Genomic DNA, 17308 nt, shown 5'->3' with positions numbered 1-17308 from the left:
CTCTCTTTCCTTTCCCTTCCCTTCCCCGCCAGAGAGAGAGAGAGAGCAACCCAACAACCGGGGGGCGCCACTCGAGCTGGCATCGCCCTCGCCCCCACGCCGTGCGAAATACGTGGCTCCCGATGGCCGCCACGTTGCAGGTGCGACGACGGGGATTCGGAAGGGAGAGGGATGGACGGTTGAGAGTCGTTGGTTGGGCGTTTTTGTGGGGGAGAGTTTTTCGGGGTCTTCACTTTCGTTGTGGTTCTCATTTAAACGGTTGGGCGGGGGGGGAGTGCTCGGCTGTGCGTCTGCTCGTCTCTCGCTCTCTCCCTCTTTCTCTTTCTCTCTCGGCAAGATCGTAGAGCGAAGGAAGAAGGAAGAGGATTTTTTGGGTCTTCTCGGAAGGTGATTTCTCGATCTCTCTGCGTTTGGCCTTCTTGGTTTTCTCCTCCGTCTGTTGTCGTTTGTTTTTCCTTTTTTTTTTTTTTTGAGAAGAGCGTGGGTCGGGCTTGCTTTTCTTTCTGGGTGGTGGTCGAATTGAAGGATCGGAAGGGAATGGGGATCGATGATCAATACCACAGGTTGATCTTGATCGGGCTTCTCCGAATATTTATGCATTTGAATGGTTTCGCGGCGGACTCCTGGGGAAACGTTTCGATAGATCAGAGCATCGTCCATTGATTTGCAAACTGCGGGTTTCTAAGAAAGAATTTTTGTTTCTTGTCTTCATTACGATGCTTTTATGATTGATATGGAGAGGGATATTTAAATTATGTTATTTTTTCCCATCATCTTTTTGTTTGTTTAGGATCAAATCAAATTCTGCTTTGTCTCTTAAGTAAAGGTGACGTCTTCTGGAAAATTTGAAAGTGTTCCCAGCTGTTTATCTTGATAAATGAAATATTCTAGATGGTCTTTCTGGTATTTTAGATTTTCTGATTCAGAAACGCCGTTGCGTATATTCAGTTCGAGTAACTGTCGTCCATCGTTGCCTGGTGACGAATACACCGAATCCCGACAAGTTTTCTCTGGTCAGATTTTCCAGAGCTACTGTCTTGGAAGATCATAGTCTTTTTAGAGAAAATTTTACAGGCCAATAGGTTTCAAGTCCCGTCAATGGCCTCCTCGAGCAACTGTTCTGATCTCCCTGTTTGATTTACGCCCAGCCTTCAGGACATATTTCAGGTGATGAGCTCGATAAGAAGTTTTTACGGGATCGGTCGCGTCCATCATGGATAGACGCATCAGATCCTGGATGAAACCATTCTTAGGGTTTTGTCACGTGATTCCGATTTCTTATTTGATCTACTGCGTGCATTTAGTTTAGTTGATGGGAAGGGGTTATCTTCAAGGATTATTAGCACGATGGTAGTTGGTCAAGAATCTGATACAATTAGCCATCGAAAGCAATCTTATTTTCACCAACGGGCCTCTTTATTGTGCATAAATGTAGACAGATTGGCAGTTATTAATGTGTATATGCGGTGAAATTTGGCGACCCGTGGTTGTTCGATTCCTGAGTGTATATTTTGCGTAAAACGGATACGAGCCTTACCAATGTTTCACGTTTAGATTACCTAAAAATCTACCTTAAATATTAAAAGATTTTCGTTTCTGGAAGCAGTCAAGATTTCTCGATCAATATGTTTAAATGACTTTCTACGGTATGGTTTTGGAAACTACAGAGTGACGGATTTGTTCGTTCTAGTAGTAGCCTGGATCATTTTATCAAAATTTCCTTTCTGTGTGTTTCTTCCTTTCTTGCTGGGACAGTTTGATGATCCTAAGTTGTTTTTCTTTGTTTGCTTGCTTTGTGCCAATATTTAGAGTGGAGAAGTTTTGAATTTTGGTCACCATGTTTATGTTTTCTGAGCAGGCAATTAGAGTGTGAAGATGGCAGAGAACGAGGATATTCAGCCTCTTGTGTGCGACAATGGAACTGGGATGGTCAAGGTAAAGGAAGACCACCTATCTCATGCCAAAAGAAGAGATGAAAGACCGAGTTGATCATGTTAGCTCCCTGAGGTCTTACGCCTCCGGAAATGAAGCTAACCCTGGCTTGGTCTACTGAAGTGGGGGAATTTTGATCCCCTCCTTCTTCATGTATATTTGATTTGAGAGTTAAATCTTTGACGTGCCTTGATTTGAAGTATGCTATGGAACTCAAGATTTTCTTCAAACTTCTCAGGCTGGTTTTGCTGGTGACGATGCTCCCAGAGCTGTTTTCCCTAGCATTGTGGGTCGCCCACGTCACACTGGAGTCATGGTTGGTATGGGCCAAAAAGATGCATATGTAGGTGATGAAGCTCAATCAAAGCGTGGTATTTTAACTTTAAAATACCCTATTGAGCATGGTATTGTGACCAACTGGGACGACATGGAGAAGATCTGGCATCATACTTTCTATAATGAACTCCGAGTTGCTCCAGAAGAACACCCAGTGCTCCTTACTGAAGCACCTCTTAACCCCAAAGCAAATCGTGAAAAGATGACCCAAATCATGTTTGAAACATTCAATTCCCCTGCTGTCTATGTTGCTATCCAGGCTGTCCTCTCCCTCTATGCTAGTGGTCGTACTACAGGTGAGAATTTTCTCTGTTGGTTTCCTGTTTACCTAGTACCCTGCAAAAGACTAATTTTTTTGTTGCCTAGGGTCTAAAGGCCATAACAGTTGCTTGATACTCTGCTTCTGGAAGATTCAATGACGTTTTGCCTTATGAAACATGGGTTACCCCAAACACGGACACCCTTCCCTCCTCCACAGCTCCCCAAAAAGCTCCACAAACCTCCTCCTGTTTTCATCTCTTACCTTGGTGTGACATGTGATGACCTATCATCGAGCTTGAGCGTGCAAGTGTTATATTGTTTGCATCAGTCCCTTTTAAACCGTACTTGTTTTGATTTTTGAAACGCTTCATCGTTTTCAGGATTATGACCTATACAAAGTGTTTTTTGTTCCTTTAAATGTAAAGATAAATTTTTCTTTCCCTTTTTATTCGTGATGTGCCATATCAGTATAGAGAGTTGAAATGTTGCATAAACGCAACTTCGAACCAATTAGGTTGAATGACTTGGGATAACAAATTTTCTATATTTTCTGAACTATATTCTCATTTCTGTAGTCAAAATATGATAATGCATTTATGCATATGGCTGTCTTGTAATATGACCTATATGTCTTCCACAGGTATTGTGTTGGACTCCGGAGATGGTGTCAGCCACACCGTTCCAATTTATGAAGGTTATGCTCTCCCACATGCAATACTGCGTCTTGATCTTGCTGGACGCGATCTAACCGATGCATTGATGAAGATCCTGACTGAGAGGGGCTACTCTTTCACCACCACTGCTGAACGGGAAATTGTGCGTGACATGAAGGAAAAACTTGCTTACATTGCTCTTGACTATGAGCAGGAACTTGAGACTGCCAAGACAAGTTCCACAATTGAGAAGAGTTATGAGCTGCCCGATGGTCAAGTTATCACCATTGGGGCTGAGCGCTTCCGTTGCCCGGAGGTGCTTTTCCAGCCTTCAATGATAGGAATGGAAGCAGCAGGAATTCATGAGACCACATATAACTCAATCATGAAGTGCGATGTGGATATCAGGAAGGATTTGTATGGAAACATTGTCCTTAGTGGTGGGTCCACCATGTTTCCAGGTATTGCAGATCGCATGAGCAAGGAGATCACTGCCTTGGCACCGAGCAGCATGAAGATTAAGGTGGTTGCACCACCTGAGAGGAAATACAGTGTCTGGATCGGTGGTTCTATCTTGGCATCCCTAAGCACATTCCAGCAGGTTCGTAAACCTTTATATTTCTAAGGCGCTTTATGTTCATAAAAATGTATGCATACAGAAGCATACAAGCATTGGACGGACTGCTGCCTACTGTTATTTACGTTGGCAGCAACTGCCTTTCAAGGCAAGTTGCTGCAATTGCAACACCAGCATAATTGGTTTGCTGATTGAACTGTTCTTTGAAATTTGCAGATGTGGATCTCCAAGGCTGAGTACGATGAGTCTGGGCCATCAATTGTGCACAGGAAGTGCTTCTGATTGCTGCAAACAAGAATGGGAGGTTACTACTAGATGAATTTGCTGATTGGTTTTCGCTTTTCCATTTCTGGTCATGGATAATATGTTGTATGGATGTCCCAATGGAAAATGTGGCCAATTTTTTCTTTTTCTTCTGTTTTGCCTTTCAATGAGTCGAAGGAATTGCATAAACTGGATACTTCTGGGGAGGCGTCTTAAGTTGTTTCTGGTTTGGATAATATGGTCTAGTTATTTGTATTCAGTTTATTTCAATCAAAAGCACCAAAAAAATAAATGAATATATTGGTATTCGGAGCACAGTTTCCTGAGTATGGTCTCAGAAGCATTGCATGGATGGTGAGAATTTAGAGGGTTTAATTACCACTGGAGGATTGAATGCTTAAAGCAGAGTGTTTTTTACTCTATTTTTGGGTTTGTCCTATTTCTAATTAACGTTCAATACGTATTACACAAACACAAGCTCAAATGTTTCATACATTTAGGTTAAATTCGTTTCACCTTGAAACAGAATTTATTGGAACATGAACGACTGGCATTGCAGTTTGTATCTCTGATGGATAAGTTTTCTGTCCTAGTAATACGAGAATGACTACTGGCCTGAATAACCGTGTTTTACAGTGGCATGTTGGTACGGCGACTAAGCTCAAGCCTTTGTGTGTAGCGGCGAATTTCTTCCGCGCTTGCCTTTTCACCATGACATGGTTATCTCGTTTAGTTGCAGCAAGCATCTAATCTTAGAAAGCATTGTTTCCAAAGGATATGGCAAATACGGGCGCAACTTTTGCTAGTTTCTCCAAACCCTCAACCTACCATAGGCTCATTAGTTGAAGAGAAAGATTAAACTCAGAACAACTTTCATGTGAATGGGAAGGCTCCTGTGTAGCTAAAGGCATTAGAGAATGTCATGTATTTCAGGTGAGCATAAGGATTATGATCCACCACGGCTTTGGTGTCTGGGATACAGTCACTGCTCCGTACCATTATTAAAATGTTTTGTTTTGAATCTAAAGGATGTTTGATGAGGTTGGGATTGTAGAAATCTAAAATTAAAGTTCTCATTTTTTATAAATGAGAATTACGTTATAAAACAAAGAATTTTGATTTGGAATTATAGGTGCATTCTTGAAGCAAAATTTTGAAATTGTGATTCTACTTTAGAGGGTGGAATTATGATTCCAAAATTTTAGAATTTTTTCATCTCTCTTTAGAGCATATGTTAGGATGGTTTCAATTCATCGAATTTTAATAACACGTCATTTTTAATAATAGAATCAAAATTCCGGTTTATCAAACACAAAGGAAAACTAAAATTGAAATTTTCCTTTTTGAGGTGGAATTTTGTTTCTAAAATTTTAATTCTACAATCATTGATTCAAAACCATCAAACGCTCCCTACGTGAAAACAATTCTCAAGAATGTTCTTGCTAGACAATAGGAATCGTCCTGCTTGTGAAATATATGTTGTTTGTATCTATCTTTTCGGTTTGTTAAGAGTAAACGAGTAAGATATTGCGCCAAGAGCCCTGCCCTCGTCGAATCACTTGAGCTCCTTCAACTTGAACACCCTAAATTGCATCTTAATCAGGTGCACTAAGCTCCTTAGAGAATCTATCTATTGATGTTTTCAGGATTTTTGCCCAGCAGTCTTTTTATAACTCACAACTTATTGTTCATCCAAAGCATATTAACAAGTTACATAGATGACACTTGGGAAGAGACTCCCACCCCACGATCCTCCCAGAACAAGAACATAGAAAAGCATTTTTCTCAGCAATCAGGAGCATCACCTCAGGTTCATAAGACGTTGATCTCGTAAAAAACAACCCTTCAATCTCACCCGTTAACACCCACCAAAACCAAAGGCTCCAAAGTCAAAGCCACTAGAAGCAATGTCACTCTGACTATTCAAATTACAATCATACCCTGCTCCACCATCTCCCACACTGGAACCACCATCTCCGCCTGAACCTCCTCCCAGACCAAGGGCCTGAGCGGAAGAAGCAAGGCTGTTCGGTCGCCCCCTGTTCGGTCGCCCGATCCGACCCAGACCAGCGGCAGCGAGCCCAGTGAACACGGGGGGTATGCCCACCAGCGAGCACGCGATCGAAGCGACCGAAGCCAATGCCGCCGGGTTGGACACAAGCGAACCCACGATCGGCAGATTCGAGAGCTGGCCCATGGGCCGGCCATGCACGGTGAGTCCGGTTCCCCTGGAAACTTGGCTCGGTGGTCTGACCGGTGCAGGTGGCGGACGAACCGGTATGCCGGTTGATGGGCACGGACTCACGGCAGTGGGGGTGGGGTGTGCGGCTCGGGCGCAGTGGAGATGGGCGGCGAACCCGCAGGGCGAGCAGCCGTAGTGCCAGGCGCTGCCTCCCTTGGCAAGGCAGACGCCACAGGTGAAGGCCTTCTCCGGGGGAGGGAAGAGGAAGGAGAGGGAGAGAGTGTGGGGGTGGGAGGGATGGGTGGCGGTGAGCGGCAAGGAGGCGCAGTGGGTGTGGAGATCGTAGTCGCAGTGGGAGCAGTGGTAGGAGAATGCGGAAGATGAGTCGTTGGAGCAGGCGTCGCAGGAGAAGGAGCCGTTGAGATATACTGGGAGAGGGAGGAGGGTGAGGTCGTGGGAAGGGTGGAAGCGATGCTTGATGAGCCGAGGGAGCTTCGAGCATGACTTGTGGATTGAGAAGTTGCAGTGGGTGCATGCGTAGATGGGGTCGTTCATGGTGGCACAGATAGAAGATGGAGGGGGTCCGCAACAGCGGGTGTGGAGGTTGGCGTGGCTGGATTGGGTGAAGGGCATGAGTTGCAGAAGGTGGTCATGGCTGAAATGGTGGACCATTGCTTCTTCTTTTTGGAGCCTGCCCATCTCTCTCTCTCTCTCCCTCTCTATGTGTCTCTCTCCCTCGTTCTAACGTACTGAAGTTATATGGTTTGAGCAGTAATGGCCGTGGGTGGTACAGTGAAGCTCCGATACCATCTGCTGGTTGATTTGACCCGCATGTTCAGGGAACTAAATATCACAGTTATGGTGGGACGACCTTTGATGGCCCCAAGGTTTGCCGCGCACTTGGCTAACGTGGTAGGCTTAAAGCGTCGATGTTCACAGAAGTCTCAAAGTTCAATACTTCGAGTATGCGTTCCTTGTTACGAGATCAAAGCAACGAGAAAACTTTTGAGGACAACAGAGAAGAAGCTTTTTGAGGATCCTATGTGTAAGAGACGAACAAGAAGAAAGGGAGTGTAAATTTCAAAAATAGTTTTACCGTTTTCTTTTTGCATAAAGAATTTGTTAAAGGAAACTTGAATAGAGTTGCCTGCATCACTTTCTTATGTTATTTTGATGCCAGGTTGGTTTGTTTGCTTTTCTTTTTCTGCCACATTTGCATGATGCTAGAACCTTGTTCAAAGATGTTTTTTTGGTTTGCATGTTAACAGATGTTCTTGCTGGTATTGACCCCGTCAAGAAAACTTCTAAGTTCAACTCTTTCTTTCGACAGCAGGAGAAGGCCTCAAGAAAGCCTTTTTGGCTTTAGATTACAAGGTCCCTAATCCGACTTTCGACTATATATAAAAAAGTGGCTTGTCTCTCAATATCCTCTTTCTATAAAGTCATCCAGCTGACTTTGACTCAGTAAAGAAAAAAAAGAATTGCCCTTTTTGGGGGAGAGAGAAAGAATGAGGTTGCTAGCGGTATTATATATTATAATGGTTTTCGAGGCAAAATATACTAGTTGTAAATATTGGTGTCAAGAACCTGCGCCAGATGCATTCACTGGAAGTACAAATATTTAAAAAGAGTTAATGATACCCAAACCACCTTTAAGAGAACCTCTTCCATATGACAACATCATTATCTTAAAAATGTCTTTCGTCGTTGCTTAATTTCATTGATCACATCGAATATCTAATCCTCAATTTACATATGTCATGCTCATGGAAGCATATACCTTCCAAGTTTATTATAAAACCAATATAAGTTTTTCTAAAGAAACTAAATCAACCTTTCTGTTATATGCCTGCATTAAAATGATTTAAATGTTCAAACAACAATGTGCCTCAAACTTTTCCAACCCCACTTCACTCTTTATCCACCGCTGTCGCCCATTTATAAACCTAATTAGATGTGGGGATGAAGTAGTGTTTTCTCTCTCTCTTCCCCTCCCCCTGATTTTAAAAACAAGATATTTAGTCAAACTTGGTTTTGGATCCTTAGTCTAAAAATGGCTATGGATTTGACTAGCATAAGGTCCGACATTTATATGTCATCGGATTAGGATTGAAATTTGGAATCAAGGTGCATGCCAAATCTGAATCCAATTAGTACTTGTTCAAATATCTTTCCCAGATTGGATAAAATGGATTAAAAGTAGGATCCATAAAAGTGATATATTGACCCAATTACATCTAAGGTTGACCTTGTCATGTGTTGAATCGTATTTGGAGACGAATATCCATATGCTTCCCTAATTGGTCTCATCTAGCAACCATTAATGGCAATATAATTGGTGGAGGCCATCGAAAAACGAAATATTCTTGCTTATACGTAGCAACATTAATGTCTTATTAATATGATGGGTGGACATTGTTTACTGCAATTGAAAGCCAACTTAATCTTCCTTGTTTGTGCATTCGTTTCAAGGTATTTGGCAGTAATAGGCCGAGCTGACGTGAAAGTTGATCCTCTTCTCTTTTTCCTTAGGCCACGTTTGATGGCCTGGATTTTTTTGAAGGAGAATTTTTTCAAGAAAAAATCTCCACGGTAAATTGAAAAGGGGGTAAATTTTCCTTTTTCTTGTTTCAGGGTCATGTTTGATAGCCTGGAATTTTTTTGATGGGTAAAAAATGCATAGTTTGATAGACAAGAAAAATTTTTTATGAAAAAATTTGAAACCCAAACATCCTGCTTATTCATTCATCTTCTGGGTTAAGCACCAACATACTTTCTGCAGCATAATACCTTCCAATTTTTCTAAATTCTGCAGCATCTCCCAGAGAAAAGAAGAATTTAACCAAAAAATCAAGAATGCCGATTACAAAGTCCATCATTCCTATTGGAACTTTCAGAAACTTGGGTTCCTTGCCCAAAAGTTTGAACAACAATTCTCCCTGCTCAAGTGGTGTTAATGCCTTTCCTGGTCCACCAATTGGGAGAATCTTGTTAATTTTATCTTCACAAGAGATGCAGTCAGCAATGAAAGAGGCCAAATCCTCTTCGCTGATGGGTTTACAGGTGCATAGTTTGCCATCTCCGAACATTACATATGGCTTCCCATCCTTTACCAACTCAACCTGCCCACCTAAACTCATGAAGAAAGCCGTCGGCCTCACAATGCTGTAGGTGAAATCCCCATTTTCTGCTTCCTGCTGCAATTCTGCCTCAAACTTCAGCTTCGCTCTTTGAAATTCAAGGAGGGGCTTCTGGACACATATTGCAGGCAAGAGAAGAAAATGAACAGCCCCGAATTTTCGCAGTGAAGGGCGACGGTGGTGGCGATAACACCAGCGAGTGGCGATGGCAGCAGCAACCGCAAGCAGTCAAGGAACCATTGAATCAGGGGAGGGAAATTTCAGGGGAGGGCAGAGGCAGCACCGACTAGTGGCGACGACAGTGATGGGTCGGCAGGCAAGAGGCGAGAGCTTCGGCAGCAGCGAACGGCGACATTTGCCTGTGTGGAAGCGGTCGCGAGGGAGAGGAGCGCTGGAAGAAGCCCTAACGGGCAAAAAAATTATCCCCAAAAAAAAGTCGGACCCGTGAGGGTCCGACTTTTTTCCAGGGTAAATTTACCCTGGAAACGAGTTTTGAGCGGGGGGATTTTAGCACCGTTTGATGGCGCTCGTTGAAATCGGTTGAAACCGTACAAAAAAGAAAAAAAACCCTCGATGAACAGTATTTTTCCTGGCCATCAAACGTGGCCTTACAATTAAGAGCCACTTTTCCGCTTTTTTATTTGCAGGCTTATTTCAGGTAAATACCTGCCAAGAAAAATGTCCAGCTAGCAAGAAAGTCGAGTCCTTTTCCGCATGACCATGAAAAAAAAAAAAAAAAAAGCATGACAGGATACATGTTAGGCTTCTAACTGGGGGCTGCGTTCAAAGCGTGAAATGTCGAAAATACCCCTGAAGATAATCTAAGGCCCCCCCCTCCCTCTTTAAGGGTAAAAATAGAATTTGAAACAGCAATTTCTTGTTTTAAAAAACAAAACTACCTCTATGGTGAAATAGGGGAAACGTTCGCTCTCATACGAAATCTTTCCTTGGGAGGTGCTGATTGGCTCAGGCATGGGTAGACGTGTCCGTTCAAATAAAAAATTCAGTTGATGACTAAGTCAATTTTGTTTTGAGTCATTTGCATACCCATATTCCTATTTAATTTCACATATGAAGCATATATATTAAAGAAGTCAAGCTATGAGATCATTGGATGTTGTCCCCTAAAGTACCATTTGATGTCCTTGGGTGCTGGCCACCACTGAAACAGGGATTAGATCATGAAAGTACTATTACTGTCTCAATTAAACGCAAGTTCTATGTGCTTCCAATCAGAGAAACCACACAGATGTGATCTCCATGGTTTAAACCCTAGAACAGCAAAAGCCAGGATCTATCAAATCTTTTTCTTTGAAGTATGCACAGGAGTTTATTGTCACTGTTAATCACTTATCAGAAAAAAGAGAAAAAGAAGAAGAAAAAATTAATGCAAGATCTAATCCTTAAGTATTGATCGTTGAACACCACATCTACACGGTTACCTTGACAAGAGAACATGCACAAGTATGAAATCTCACTGTTAGTTCCTGCCTAGAAATTTCTTAGCGATTACTTTGCGCAGGCAAATGCACAGTTGAATCAAAGATAGATAGAAAACCAAGAGCTCTATACCAAGAATCAACATAACCAGACATCTTAAACAGGGACCATCTTGGGTCGGCTAGTTTGACACATTCAGAATTGCTCACGGTTTCCCTTCCTCACTGGTATTCGCCACATGAAGACAGAGGCACAACGAAGTAACAAGGTCAAGTACAGTCGGACCTGCTGAACATGACAGCCTAACAATACCTTATTTCTTTATCCTCAGCTCAGTATAAGTAAAAAAGTATACAAAATCCAGGTTTCCCGATTTTAAAGTACTTGTTATCGGTTTTGCCAAGGCAGACTCTGATCATGTTTGATCTGTGAGGAGGGACCCATGGCATGTTATTCAGGCCCTCAGAACAAACCTTGCTTTGTTCAACTGTAAACTTTGACAAAGCGAGGCCTGTACCATTTATGACTACCCTATACCAGGGTTTACCCTGGATATTATCAGGCTCCTCCCACTCTTCACGCTCTATCCTGAAAGCGTTGTTGGACGTAAGAGAATCCAAATAAGCGAAACCTCTCTCAATTGTAGATTCACAGGTTTGAACGTAGGAGGTTGATAGGCAGTCATCAACATAAAGCAAACGAGTGTTGGGCTTTGACACAAACATTCAACCGGAACCAGGGACAGCGTCAATGCATTGACAGAGGAATTACTAAAGAAGATTCTCCACCCAACAGAACATAGAAATGGAAGAGCACAAGTAAATGCTTATACCAAAACCAAAGTGAAGCCACGTCTAATAACTCCCTGAAAGCCAGTATACTGCAAAGAAGCCATGTGAATGCTGTATTTTGGTGCAAGTACTTACAGAATCAAGGAAAAAAAAAGTCAACGTTCTGGCAAAAGCTACCTAATTTTGTGCCGGAGACCAATAGAAAAACTTCCAACATCTCATCATGGTAAGCCTGCAGGTTACTGAACTAACGATCAAATGCACGTGTCAGAGCTGACCATCCTTGCTATAGATCTCCACCATAACACCGGTAGCAAAATTAATTTACATGCATAAATGGTTGCAGACTGCAAAGCTTTGTGTATCCGATGGACTTGCACCTGGCCTGAAAACCAAATTGACCATAGAAATGTGCCCAGAATGAGCTAGAGATACTGTTATTTCCAGTGAATGAAGAGAAATAACATTACAATTCTGTCTTGTGCGAAAAAAAACCGTGAATTTTTTCTTAACCAGAAGGCATCATTCAATTTGAAGAAACTTGTGAAATAAAATATCAGACTAAACTGAGAACTATGAAATTCTCCATCACATCCAACTTGTGCATCCGACACAATGAATCCCAAGGACTAGTCTGCTGAAGCAAAAAACCCACCTTTTCGTATTGCAGGCTGAACCTAGATAACTCATATTTCATTTCCAAAAGAAAACAGTTGGGTATATTAGCAGTTAATGCTAACTCAAAAGGGAAAGACATCGTAATGCAGATATGTATTAACATTTTGGATTTACCACATTCTCTAGCATCTAGAGCATGCTTGCAGAATCTGGTTCTCATATTAGAGAAGCGACACACTCCTGCCACCTCTAGGCATGTTATAGAGTGGCATGAACTCTTTATTAATATGCAACTTGTTACACCACATGCCAACCAGTCCAAGCCCAATAAAAAAAAACCCCAAGAAACCTAGAAATCCCAGTGGATATTCTATGTTTATTAACCACTTGATGAGTGCTAACATCTGGGCTCCTAAATAACCCTAAATTTTTCAACACTCAAAGGAAATATTAGATTTAGCAGCTGTGAAATATCTTACATTCTTACACTTAAGAGATTACAAGCAAACTAAACTTCCGAGCAGGTACAACAGCTGTATGAAATATCAGCAGAGCATGAATACCATGCCGGGCTAAGGGTAAGATACTGCAACAACTTTGAAAACTAAAAGTTGTCAAAGTAAAAGAAAACTCTAAAGACAAACTTTACCTCTTATTTATGGTGCAATAGTGAAACTTGATCTTTCCATTCTTGATATCATCAGCATACTGAAACAAAAAAATTACTTAGGAAGCCATTACTGCCAAATCATAGAGGATATAGGTATTTCTTTACAATGCATTAATTAGTTGGCAGATGATTATTTCAACCAAAAATTCATTAGCTTGAATTAAGTCAGTGCATAAAATTGAGGCAAGCCTAAGTGTTGAAATTAAATCCACCAAATGGCTTAAGCATGAGGTACAACTTAAGTTTCATAAGCAAGCACAGATATGCAAAATCTAGAAGCAGGATAATATAACAGATTACTTTTAGTAGAATCAGTGGACAACAAAATATAGCAGCAAAAAATGTAATAAAAGCCAGAATAGTAAACCAAAAGTAATCAAATATATTAAAATAAGATAATCACATAAAGAACCTGCGCTTTACCATTTTCAGAGTAACGTAAACTGAAGAGAAAGCAAGTGAATCGTATGGTATATCATGGAGGTCAAATAATGCACATTCAAGTGACTCAGGTCCTGGAGAAAAATGTGGTTTCTTCAATTTTGCGTGGAAGATGATGTAGCTCTGTACTGCATATGACACCAAAGGTAGTGAAACATTTTTAGCAAATAAGTGAAAAGGGAAATTTTGTTCACCAGAAAGCAATGCATTCCCTACTTGGCCAATAAGAGGAATGTCTAATTGGGCAAATGGTGAGACCACTTCCACTTCAGCACATGCTTCCTCCAGTGTTTCTCTAGCCGCCCCCTCTGCTGCTGATTCACCAAGTTCCATGTACCCTGCAGGAAGTGTCCTGCCAAAGATGTTATTAGAATCCATTACAAATTTCATGACATGCATAAGGGAATCTAATTATGAATTTTAAGAAGGATCAGTCTGTAGGTCCTTCTGAAGTGTTCTTTCAGTAAATTTTTTTTATCTCTTTATTTTGTCAAGGAACAGAAAGCAAGGAAAGCAAGTGCGCTTTCCAAACCATAGAGGCCAGGAACAAGAAGCACAAAGAACTGTACTCAAAGAGGATTGGAATGAAGTCAAATTTTCACTTCATTGTGAATCTTAGGTTTTCCACATATAGAGGGGCTTAATTGAATGCACAGAGTTCACATATTGAGCAGACATTAATGTACTTGCTTGGGTTTTGAAAGTAAAACTAATAAATTTTCAGTGTTTTCAATTTGAGCAATAAAAGCTATATCAGTGCCTCCAATCTCCTTCTCATGGAGCTAAAGCTTCTTCTGAAGTTCAACCTGGAATGCTTGCAATTTGACTTGGTTTCTCATTGCTGTCAGCATCTCAATTTTTTTCCAAAACAATATCTCAAGGAGCCAGTAGAGGAATAGAAGTCCTGCTGAAGGATCTAAAATGCAGAAAGGAAAACAAGATGGTGCAAAGGTTCAAGTAGAATCACAAAATATCAATGCTAATGTGACAAGAAGATTGTAAGGGAGTTGGGAATATCTTCCGTGAGGCATTAATTTCTGGTAAATAGGTTGAGCCGCAATTTGCACGGGCATGTAAATGAACCATCATTCTTGCACACGTACTCAAAAAACAACGGAGAAATTGTGTACCAACATTATTCATGAAAACTATAATTCAGTCCATGTCAATCAAGGAACATATGGTGCTAACAAGAAGTCCATCAAATTGCATAAGTCACTGTGCTTCCAGCTGAAGGAAACAAGAATCAGAAAATGCAGCAGCAGGAGACCGAGAAGCACAAAAGAGAATCAGAAAAAATGACACATACCAAAGCCCATATGATGGTTCAATCTTCCGTCTGCAGAGCAAAACTTTATTATTATGTTCAACTAAGCAGCCAACAACCTAGATTATCACCAACAAAGTAAGAGCAAAGTTATCAGTTACGTTTTTGAAGAACAAATAGGTTTATCCACTCGATGGAGCAAAAAGGATCAAGTGGAATTTATTTTGCCACTCTTAAGAGAACAAATAACAAACCGATAACAGAATCACCAGAACAAGGAAAACAAAACGGATAACAAGCACCATAAGATCAGAGATAAACCAAAAAGTTAGATATCAATCGTTTGAATAACTTTCTTACCATCTTTGGGTTTTCATAGTAAATTTTATTGCAGAGAGTGCAAACAGCTCTGAGCTTCTCTTCACCTTCAGGCACCACAAGCTTAGTTTGGCCTCCACATGATTGACAAAATTTAGTCTTTGGCTTGTGTACCTAAATGGGTAGATACACCGATTAGAATTTAAGCTTGTGAAGATGTGGCAGCAACCAGTTATTTTGTCATGACTGACCAAAAACCCGGCTTAAGTAGCTACAAGTATGAATTCACCAATTAGAGTTTCAATTCATGAAAATGTCGTTAAACACCCCAGTTCTACTTTCATGTCACAACATTCACGATCGGCGCATGTAATACAAGAAGTTAGCAATTACATTTATGAGCTTTTACAGAAGAGCTCTGCAACGTTACAGATCTACGCGGGAAACCCTGTCATTCAAGCAATCTTCCGCGATTTATTATAAAAAAGTGACCATCCAAGGATGATGATAACAGCAATGACTAAGAGCAGAAGCCAACAAAGAAATGGATGAGGAAGACGAAACAAGAACAGTCAACCTATTTCAGGTCTAAGTTTAAACCCTGTAAAAGGCCTTCTGACATAAAAACAAAAACCCCGTCGACTAATTTGTTTAATATAAACAGAAATCTCCTCAACCACAAAGGGTCAACAGTTAGAAGACTCAAGGGAGACCGTGGCACTTAAACTGGACCATCTAGCACAGAAACGAAGAATCCCAACTATCGATAACCCAAACGCAGAAATATAAAGTGAATTACATAGAGTCCTACACATAATAGAAAAGAATTTTTTTTTAATAAGAAGTTACCATTGGTGGTGTCAGGATGGTGGAAGAAGACGAAGAAGAGGAGGAGGCGATATCGGAGTCATGATTCGATGGGGAGAAGCTGGAAGACATCTGTAACGGATGGTGCCTGTAGTAACGCCTGTTCAGAGGCAAAAGGGGAGGCGAGAAGAGCCCAAGATGTGACGCAGCCGAGGAAGTAGATGGTACCAACAGGGAGGAGACGAGCAGATGGGTCTTCCACTTTTGAAGAGGGGAGAGGGAGACCCCGAGCTGCAAATACCTAATCATTGTCTCCTCGGGAATACGACCTGGGGAATTGAAATACTAATCAAACGAGGCATGGAGAAGTGTGGCGGTACGCCCACCTCTCCCTCTCTCTCTTTCTCCGCCAAGAAGCCCAGAGCTACAGAGTTGTGACGTGAATCTGTGATGGATCTGATTGGTGGGCTCCGAGCCCATGCCTCTCGTGGGATGCAAATTTTTGTGGTGACAGATGGGCCTTAAAGGCTTAGAGAAATAGATGAGCTTTGAGAAAAAAAAACTTTTTTTTTTTGTAATTCAGATTCAGAATATATCTAGAGCTTCTTCTGGATGAACTTGGGATTTTCTGAAATTGGCTTCAATTTTGTACGAAACATTTTCGTGCCGGTGATTGTGATTGGTCATTGACTAGCCCAAGTTTCAACATCTGCACAGCTAAGACAAGCTCATTAGCATGTGAATTTAAGGAGGTGGCAAAATTTAGGAAGAATGAACGAACAGTTATTAAAATAAAAAGTCTCAAAACATTTTAAAATATAATTGAAAGTTGACACTCATGAATTGGTCATGAAATTGAATCAGTTTGTCCCCTAATTTGATTTAAATCGATCGATTCAAGCCGATTTTGAAAACATTGGCGAGGAGAGATTCCACACCAACTGAGTAGATCGGTGAGGAGGATAGCTAATCTGTACTCATCAATTTCCTTACCAAACAAAACAAAAAATCAAATCTAAAGTCACCATAAGTAGTTTCGTATTTCATGTTATTTTTTAACTGGATATCCAAATATCAGGTGGGTCAGCTTTATCTTGGTTGTCTTTGGAAAGTGCCCAAACTTTTACGCATTTATGGATAAGATTTGAGTTCATCATGATCCCTTTCGATTAAGATCCATTCCGTCATGCAGATTTCCTAGTATAGGACACAAACGTTGCTGTCTTGCTAATCCAAAATGGTTCTTGTTGTGGACTTGGATCAGGCTACAGATTGAGCTACGGAATGGCAACAGTTATGAATTACATAAACACGCAGTGTGCCTCACTAGATTTGAATTTATATCCACAACATTTGCAAGGAATCAAAATTTTAATCTGGATTTATGTGGAATTTAAGGTTGGATCTAATGCAAAACCAAATCTTAAGCATAAACGAAATAATAACCAAATGACAAAGTTAAATTATTGAAGTGAGTATAGACCAATGTTATTAATATCATTCCGAACCTACCCATACCAATTGCGTTGGCCCCTTTGCCGAAACAATGAAGGGCAGACGTGGTTTATATTTCAATTTTAATTTTCAAATCAAATTTAAGTAATTTTAAGT

The 17308-nt window shown here is 41.0% G+C and overlaps 3 protein-coding genes across 3 annotated transcripts; 1 reads left to right on the top strand and 2 right to left on the bottom strand.

The window, feature by feature from the left end:
- Window positions 1-228: 228 nt before the first annotated feature.
- On the top strand, window positions 229-4340 carry LOC116259981 (actin-like). The gene is made up of 5 exons (XM_031638022.2): window positions 229-387; window positions 1859-1935; window positions 2171-2564; window positions 3170-3783; window positions 3976-4340. The coding sequence occupies exons 2-5, from the start codon at window positions 1876-1878 to the stop codon at window positions 4039-4041; spliced, it is 1134 nt and encodes a 377-aa protein (XP_031493882.1). The 5' UTR covers window positions 229-387; window positions 1859-1875; the 3' UTR covers window positions 4042-4340.
- A 4606-nt stretch (window positions 4341-8946) lies between these two features.
- On the bottom strand, window positions 8947-11510 carry LOC116260576 (divinyl chlorophyllide a 8-vinyl-reductase, chloroplastic-like). The gene is made up of 2 exons (XM_031639031.1): window positions 11259-11510; window positions 8947-9573 (listed from the first exon to the last, which is right to left on the bottom strand). The coding sequence occupies exons 1-2, from the start codon at window positions 11508-11510 to the stop codon at window positions 8947-8949; spliced, it is 879 nt and encodes a 292-aa protein (XP_031494891.1).
- Window positions 11511-11586: 76 nt separating this feature from the next.
- LOC116260270 (nudix hydrolase 23, chloroplastic) lies at window positions 11587-16200 on the bottom strand. Its single transcript, XM_031638465.2, has 7 exons — window positions 15740-16200; window positions 14933-15064; window positions 14615-14691; window positions 13522-13657; window positions 13288-13428; window positions 12844-12902; window positions 11587-11961 (listed from the first exon to the last, which is right to left on the bottom strand). The coding sequence occupies exons 1-7, from the start codon at window positions 16004-16006 to the stop codon at window positions 11901-11903; spliced, it is 873 nt and encodes a 290-aa protein (XP_031494325.1). The 5' UTR covers window positions 16007-16200; the 3' UTR covers window positions 11587-11900.
- Window positions 16201-17308: the final 1108 nt, after the last annotated feature.

Source organism: Nymphaea colorata, chromosome 9 (assembly GCF_008831285.2).
Source record: "Nymphaea colorata isolate Beijing-Zhang1983 chromosome 9, ASM883128v2, whole genome shotgun sequence".
In the NCBI taxonomy this organism is placed as follows: Eukaryota; Viridiplantae; Streptophyta; class Magnoliopsida; order Nymphaeales; family Nymphaeaceae; genus Nymphaea; species Nymphaea colorata.
The sequence above is the reverse complement of the archived record's forward strand: the minus strand, read 5'-3'. Positions and strand labels throughout refer to the sequence as shown.